This window comes from Corvus kubaryi, unplaced genomic scaffold (assembly GCF_017639235.1).
Source record: "Corvus kubaryi isolate FWS band 111438036 unplaced genomic scaffold, C.kubaryi_AGA036_p1.0 37308, whole genome shotgun sequence".
Classification (NCBI taxonomy): Eukaryota; Metazoa; Chordata; class Aves; order Passeriformes; family Corvidae; genus Corvus; species Corvus kubaryi.
Window position 1 is genome coordinate 353329 of NW_024581096.1, and position 8589 is coordinate 361917.

The window sequence follows — 8589 nt, forward strand, 5'->3', positions numbered from 1 at the left end:
CCCAGGGAATGGCTTCCCAGTGCCAGAGGGCAGGGCTGGATGGGATACTGGGAAGGAATTGCTGTCTGTGAGGGTGGGCAGGCCCTGGCCCAGGGTGCCCAGAGCAGCTGTGACTGCCCCTGGATCCCTGGCAGTGTCCAAGGCCAGGTTGGATGGAGCTTGGGGGAACCTGGGATAGTGGAAGGTCTCCCTGCCCATGGCTGGGGGGGTTGAAACAAGATGGTCTTTCATGTCCCTTCCAACCCAAACCATCCTGGGTTTCTGTGATTCAGTTACTGTAAAGTTTATGCCAAAAACCAGTAGAATGTGCAGTGGCCATCGTGGCACTCAACATAGTGGCAAGCCAAAGGTGAACATAAGAAGGAAAGATCTAAGCATGGTTTTAGATTCTAATGATGGTGCATTTTAACAGATGCACTCCTGCAGGAAGATTTTGGTTTTTTTCCAATGGGTGTAGAAGTGCTTTTTGTAACCTTTTTTCATCGTTTATTGCCTTTCCTGCTTGTTCCTCTTGTTACCTAGCTCCTGCCATTCCTGGAGCCTTTGCTAGAAACTTTCTTGTTTTCTAGGATTTTACCTTGCTGTTTTTATTTCTGCCTTTAGGACCAGATCGTCTTATCCCACAGTAAAGAGAGAGCCCTGTGTGTAATCAGGAAAGAAAAAGGTTTTGAGGAATTTATTGAGAAGCCCAGAGGTAGCTAAACAACATCAGATCGGACAATTTCAGTGTCTTAGTTTTAAACCTCTGTCTAATGTTATATTAGGTGATATGGCCAGATGCTTTTTTGGGCATCTTAGATACCTACAATGTCTTGAATTGTCTCAGGTTGTTTAGGCAGCTGAATCCCATTCCGAGATCTGGCTTGACAGTGAGACCCCTTAGAGGAGCACCTTGAATAGGATTTTGATGAATGTACAGTATCTTGTCAACAGAAACAATGTGGCTCAAGAGGTTTTTTCCACTTTCCTGAGTGAGATTTACATCTTGACCATCTGAGAAATGACAGAGCTGTAAAATAAAACAGCAGTAAAAGGGAATACGTACTAAAAATAAACCTAGTGGTTTATAAAAAAAAGCCAAAAATCCCAAACCGAAAAGGGTTCAGCTGTTTAAACCTGAAATAAAATTTCAATATGTGAGACTTTCTTTGGAGAAGTGTGAAAGTGTACTTCTATGGTTTTTGCCCAATTTATTGAAAAATCAAAAAAACCAAGAAAACCCCAGCAATAAAACCCAAACCAATTTATTTAAAAAACATAAAGCATAAGTATTGCTGTCCCTGGACTTTTGGTTAAAATGTTGTGTGCACATGAAAATATGATTGTTGGTCAAGATGAGCAATCATCTTGATGTTTTTATTGAGTCCTTTTATTTTCCTTTTTGTGGTTGCAGCTAATGATGCTGGCTACTTTAAAGCTGAGATGGCACCAATTGAAGTGAAGACAAAAAAGGGTAAAGAAAGCATGGAAAAGGACGAGCACCCAAAACCCCAGACTACTATGGAACAACTGGCAAAACTCCCGTGTGTCTTTAAAAAGGATGGAACAGTCACGGCTGGGAATGCTTCGGTGAGTACATCAGACCCTTGGGTTGCGCAGGTGTCCCCTCTGTGGTTCTCCAGAGTTATTGCCACTGTTTTTATCTCTCACCAACTTGGCTGTCAGTGGTGTCTCCGGCGAAAATGACTTCTAATTCTTCAGCTGAGTGCTTCTGGCTGACTCTTCAAACCCTGGGATGCCAGGGGATCCTTCAGTGAGCTCCTAAGTCCTAAAATTTGATTCTGTGGATTGCCACTGATCTTGCAGCGAGGCATTGACACTTCTTCATCAGCCTTGAGTTGTGCAGTTGGTGGCTGTAGTGGCTGTGTGGCCACTCTCCTTTCTTTTGGGGGGCAGTGGTTACTGAACATTTGCTTTAAACCTGCATTTTGTCAGTGGCCATACTGCTGCTGCTCATCTTTGTGCCACAGCTACTGTCTCCTTTCTCCCAAACCACATTCTGCTCTTATTCAGAGTAGAATTCAGTGCTTAGCAGCATGTCATTATGGACTGTTCCTCTTACCGTCATTATCTTAATTAATTGGTTAAAGTTCTTTGGGCCAGATGGAGTGCTGTGATCATAGAAGTCTGAATTCATGCCTAAAATAGTTCATAGCCACAGTAAGTGTGGGTGTCTGTAAAGTATCTTTTATTATTAATAGCACATACATTATCCATTAGTAATAGTGTTCTTGCAAGTGTGCAGAATCATATTTCCAATGCAGGGAAGACTCATTTTTCTTTTCTAACACATTGGAATTCATTAAACATTTATCTATATTTAACTTTCCTTCTGCATCCTCAGAATAGCGAAAGATTGTCTTTTGTTGTTTTGAATAAACATTGTTAAATGTTAATTACAGTATCTTAGACTCAAGCCCTTTTTTGGGAGTTTAGTTTAAAGAGTGTGAGGATTTTTTTGTTTCTTTGTATTTTCTCACTAAGAATGCTTCTCTCTCTTACTGCCAGGGTGTGTGTGATGGAGCTGGTGCAGTCATCATTGCCAGTGAATCAGCACTTAAAAAGCACAGTCTTACTCCTCTGGCAAGAGTAGTAGCTTATCACTCAGCTGGCTGTGACCCTTCCATCATGGGCATTGGTAAGTTGCAGTGAAGCACATAATTTTACAGCATCAGGCAGCATGAAAATGTTCTTGTCATGGGTATTCTAAAGGAAAGAAAAGGGTGCTGCAGTGTGCTCAGGCTGGTGGCTCTGAAGGTGTTTGTGTATCCTACTGTCCATCCCACTGTGTCAGTCCATCCCTGTTGTGCAGAGGGGCAGATCTGGTCCTCAGTTTGGCTGGAAGTGTGTGTGCAGTGTCTGACCCATAGTAACGGCACTGAGCGTAGTCCCCCAGCCTCTTCTTTCTTCCCTTTCTTTACTCTCTCTTTTAGTAAAGAAAACAAACACTCGGACTTTTCTTTTAAACCATTTTCTCCTAAAATTCACTTTGGTTTCCTGTAAGCTCTAAATCCCATGATAAAATGTCAGGCATTTTATGAGGCATTTATGTGAGCAGCTATGAGTTGCCTTCCTCACCTCTTGCTGATAGAGTAGTGGCTATGTGAACACCTTTCAGCAGTTACTCAGTGGCTCAAGTGTCTTGGATCCCACGATATGCATCTGTTCAGGTATTACTTGGTAAACCAAATCCTTTCTTGGTTGCTTTAGTCCCGTATTTTCTGCTTCCTCATCAAGTTTCTCTTAGTGCAAACAATCCCTCAAAGCCAATCCAGACACCCCAGGATTTTTCCCTTTGCTTTAGTTTGCAGACAGCATTGTATCCCAGCATTGCTTTTCCACTCTGTCGTTCTGTTCAGAGGAGCTGTTGTTGGCTGTTTCTGTGTGTCAGTAGAAATGCAAATGAGGCATTGTCAGATTTGTTTTCCTGGTCAGACTGTCTGACGGACACAGCCTTCAAAGCAGACGTGGAGGGAGGGTTTCTTTCGCTAGTCTTTGTGCTGGCATTGTGTTTCCTAAACCAGCCCATTCTCTCTAGGTCAGGCAACTCTTCTAGCTTGTTTAAAAACTTCATAAATCATATGGAGGAACACTTAATATCCAAACTCCTTCACACCACAGCTTGTCCCCAGCAGCTCGAAGAGACCAGATGAGATTAATTGATGTCACAGCAGCAGATCTGACAAACAGGAGCTCAGTCTGAGCCACTGTCCTCTCACATACTGATAGGGAGTCCTGTCTCACAGTGTTCAGTGAGAGAATTCATTATTTAAAAGAAGAGAGAAAAGGGAAAATGTTTACTTGGCTGTCATTAGGGGTCTTTGTATTGTCCACATGAGACCCTCCCATTACTCTCATTCGTAACAGGCATACTAAAATCCTTCCCTAATGAGATGCAGTTAGAGTCTAGTGTTAAGCTGCTTGGGGCTCCCTGATACTCCACTGAGCTCTGAACTGGGCCCTTTCTTCTTTTAATTTTCCTGTCTCTTTGGTAATTTACTTATTTTTGTGTTTTTATGCTTTGAGCTCTGTGTTTTCAACACCATTTTTTGGCAGTGTGATAGCATTTAGGATTGTTCGTGTTCTAGAATTGAATGATCAGCCACCACCTAACATCTCAGTATTTTTCTCCTACAAGCACATACCTAGTTAACCCTTTCAAAACTCTTTGAGTGTGTATTTCCTTAGGTAGCTGTGTTTGGATTAATTTCCCTTAGTAGATTATATTTGGTTATAGAAGGCAGCTTTCTTCCAGAGGACCGTTTTGTTGCCAAACTCTTAACCCAAAATCTTGCTTTCTTCAGTTGTCCAAGACCTGAGTCTGACTGTTTGGAATAAATTAATTAAATGTTAGGCTGTTTACTAGAAGATTTTTTGGTATTTTAAGAACACCAAAACAATACCCATAACTAAGCACGTGACCAGCAAACTCTAGAGCAGCCTGTTTTTAAATTTTTGTTTACCTAGAGGCTGCAAATTGTGAGGAAAGAGTAAGTGGAACCAAGAGTACTGGGAGGGAGAATACCTCAAAACCACTGTGAAGTTGTTTTATTTCCCTGGAGACTGTCACTTCTCTTGACTTGAAAGCTCTGTGTGCAGCTGTAGTGACACTTAGCTTTCCCTGGATGGATGTTGACAAGGGAACCAAGTAGTTTTGAGATTTAGGAGTTCTCTTACCACCTGATAAAGCAGGTGAGTGGCATATCCAGAATTTGTTGGCTGCACAGAGGCTCATGGGAGGGGATCTCATGAGGCTTTCCGAATTTATCCTATGTAAAACAAGTTTCTAAGACTTCATGTATTAATTTTTTTTATTTAATTAATTGTGCATACGATTTTCAAACAGGCCCTGTACCTGCAATCACAGAGGTTTTGAAGAAAGCAGGACTGACTCTGAAGGATATGGATTTGGTAGAGGTGAGAAGTTTTTACAGCAGCGGTGGTTTTACCCCTGATCCTTTCAGCAGAACGATTCCACTCATACCTGTAGGTGTTCCTGCCTGTCAGGAGCCTGCCTGACCTCTGTCTCTCCAGTTTCTGCTGCGCAGTCACTACAGAAATCTCAGGCACTTGGAAACTGGAAATGGTGTGATCGCATTCCACGAAACAGAAATATCCACATGTGACATGACGTTTTACTCTGTTGGCTGGACTGCTCATGCTTTCAATTAGTCATACTTGTGAGCAGGGTCTTTTTCTGTCAGGGCAGCAGGCTCTTCATGGGCATGCTGCCTCAGAACATACTGTACCGTTTTTTTATAAAATACACCTCGTGCTTGCTTAGTATTTTAATTTAGTTGGGTTGGATTGACAGTTGTGTGTTGGCTGAGCATGCTTCTATAAACACAGTGCTTAATATTTTTCTGAAAAGGACCTGGAGGAGCAGTTCACCTCATTTTATCTTGTTTGCACACATACTGCTGAAAGCTGATATAAAAGTTCTGTCTTTTCTCTGGTGCTTTAGGTAAACGAGGCATTTGCACCTCAGTATCTGGCTGTGGAGAAAGTGTTGGGCCTTGACCCTGAGAAGACCAACGTCAATGGAGGTGCCATTGCCATCGGCCACCCTCTGGGGGCCTCGGGGTCACGGATCACAGCTCACCTGGTGCATGAGTTGAGGTATGCACACAGACAGGAGCTGCTCAGGGTGGGTGCATTGCTGATGGATTTATGCCTGCAGACACTTTGAGCATGGACACCATGTGACTAAACTCTTCCAGTCAACTGGCTTAAAACTCTCCTCACTGCAGTGTGCTGCTTTCTGTATGAATTTGCCCCCTTTGTGCTGCAGTGCAGGTCCTGCACTTGCCTCACACTCCATCCTCTTGTCATTACAGCATTCTTTAGTTCATCTAGATCTGACCCAAGCTCACAAAAGGTTTCATTTTTTTTGAAGTGGCTTTTGAGCAAAGTCTGTTCTCTTCTTAACACGGTGCATTTCATAGAATCATAGAGTCCTAGGGTGGTCCAGGTTGGAAGGGACCTCTAAAGACCATCTTGTTCCACCCCTGCCGTGTGCAGGGACACCTTCCACTATCCCAGGTTGCTCCAAACCCCATCCAGCCTGGCTTTGGACACTGCCAGGGATGGGGCAGTCAGAACTTCTCTGGGCAACCTGTGCCAGGGCCTTCCCAGGGTCTCCCTCACAGCCAAGAATTCCTTCCAAATATCCCATCTAACCCTTCCCTCTGGAAGTGGGAGGCCATTCTCCCTTGTGTTGTCCCTCCAGGCCCTTGTTCCAAGTCCCTCTCCGGTCCCCTTTAGCTACTGGAAAGGGATACTTTAAATGCATTTGTTATAATCTTCTCTCTCCTTTAGTCCATTTTCAGAAATTGTGGCTCTTTTGGCTTGCTTAATATGCTTAGCACCATTTAAATCTGAATTTTCCTGTTTTTTTTCCCCCTCAGGGTAGAGATCACTGTGTCTCTGCTTGTACTTGCAACCATGTCTTAGTGCTCAGCCATGAAGCCTCACAGGTCATTTGCCCCTTCCAGAAAACAGTTTCTTGGAGTGTGGCTGTAGGAAACTTAGTTTTTAAAAACTACCACAGCAGTGTTCAGGTAGTTTAAAAACTACTTTAGAAAAGTTCAGGTGGGGTCTAGTGGAAGAGGTTCCTGCCTGTGGCAGGGGGTGGAAGCAGATGAGCTCTAAAGTCACTGTTCAGAAATATTTCAACATCAGTTGAGACTTCATGGTATTTTGCCAGAAAAAGAACAACATACACATTTGGAAACGTCATCTTCAGTAACACCCAGCTGATAGCTGTTTTCCTTTCATAAAGTCTGGACAAGAGCTGCTGTGGTTTCATGCAGGTAACCAGTCTTCCCTGTTGCTGTTCCTGAGCAGGCGCCGTGGTGGGAAGTACGCGGTTGGGTCAGCGTGCATCGGCGGCGGGCAAGGCATTGCTGTGGTCATCGAGAACACAGCCTGATGGATCCTGGGCACTGCAGCCTGGCCTGAACTGCTGATTCCCTGAGAAACCTGCCTCCTCTGGCAACAGAGCATCGCTGCGTGCCTTTCCTGCAAGGTAAAGGAACAGCTGAGAAGTCAGAATTCTGAACAAAAAGATTCATTGATGTCTTTCTAACCAAAGGAAGTGCAGCATCAATATAATTTCACACTGATGAAGTATTTTGTAAAAGCCTCTTTTCAATCAATGTATTTCTGTAGGCAAAATTATTTTCATTTCCTGAGGAAATTGCCTGTCAAACTTTCACCAAACCTGCCTTAAAATAGCAGCCAGTGCAGCTTTTTAAGCAAGTATTGTTTAAACTTATTTCAGCTACTGACACTGTCTGGCACATGTGCCTCTTTTATTATCAGGAAATGTGAAAATGTAATCACAGACTTTCTGAAGTATATATTGATTATAGATTGGTGGCTATTAACCTGTACCCTGCTGTTCTGCAAGGGAAAAGAAAATGAACAGAAGCTGAAACTTACATTGTGCCTCCCAAAAGAATAATAAATACAGCACAAAAAGCAAAAGGGCTTGGTGTTCTGTTTGTTAGTTTATTGTAAAAGTAAATCACTGTGAGAATTGTTACTTTTGGGAAACCAGTGTTGGGTTTTGGAGAGAGTGTTTTTCCTGGTTGAGGAGTAAGTAACTGGTGCTTATTAGGTAGTTTCTAGAGAACTCCAGCAAATCTGCCAGCCCTCCAAGAAGGGGTGTGGCTGCATCTGGCTGTGTTGCCACATGGTGACTGCATGCATTCAGCATCTCATCCCTTAACTTCCTCTGATAGCATCACCCATATTTCTTGGGTCTGTTGCTGTGGGGCTGTTCTTGGCCAGTTTGGGAGGCACAGCTCTGAGGAAGCTGCCTGGCCTCTCAGAGGCAGTGGAGTTTGAATTCTGAATCATTTGACAGAACCAACATGACATCAGGGTGAGATGAGGGCTTTGTGCTCACCGGAGTCCTTTAGGCTGCTGTGAGCAGCTTGCAGCTTGCTCTGATGTGCGTGTCTGCATCAGGTACTTGCTGGAGAGAGCCCTGTCAGGCACAGCACACACCTCTCCCTAGCACTGGAACAGGAGCAGAGACTTCAGCCTTTACTCTTTCTCATCCTCTGTCCACTGTCAAAATATTCCTTATCTACAACAGCTTCTTGCCACTCTGCTGGCATGAGATGATTGTGAAAGCCAGGCAGTTACTCAAACGTGTCTGCCTAGTTTAGCAGGAAATTCAGGTCAAGGCAAGTGTTGCTACAGCTGGTGGATAACAATTGAAGTATGGTGGTCACCTTCCCAGGGGTTTTCATGGGTGCAGTGTCTCTAACAACTGTAGAGATATTTTGCACTGTTTATATGGATTAAAAAAAACTCCAACCAACCCACCTGCTGTAGGGCAGCAAAACAGATGTTCATCTAATACAGGATCTGTTTTTCTAGTCTTATCTTAGTAAATTAGGATTACTGGGATTTCACTGCTCAAAATACGGTTGCCACATTGATTTTACCACATCCTTTGCAGGAGGATTTTTTTTCTTTAATAACCAGTAGTGCCTTCTGTAATAACCAGTAACTAATTCCCTCTTCCTTCTTAGAATCATAGAAGCATGGAATAATCTTAGCTGAAAGGGACCCACA

At 43.4% G+C, this 8589-nt stretch overlaps 1 protein-coding gene across 1 annotated transcript in view; it reads left to right on the plus strand.

Annotated features, from left to right (window-relative positions):
* The window catches only part of ACAA2 (acetyl-CoA acyltransferase 2), a 17687-nt gene extending 10199 nt beyond the window's left edge, over positions 1-7488 (plus strand). The window contains exons 6-10 of the mRNA XM_042028170.1: positions 1394-1569; positions 2509-2638; positions 4847-4917; positions 5465-5619; positions 6847-7488. Coding sequence (XP_041884104.1) covers positions 1394-1569; positions 2509-2638; positions 4847-4917; positions 5465-5619; positions 6847-6931 — 617 coding nt within the window. The 3' untranslated portion in view covers positions 6932-7488. The remainder of the gene's footprint in view (positions 1-1393; positions 1570-2508; positions 2639-4846; positions 4918-5464; positions 5620-6846) is intronic.
* Positions 7489-8589: the final 1101 nt, after the last annotated feature.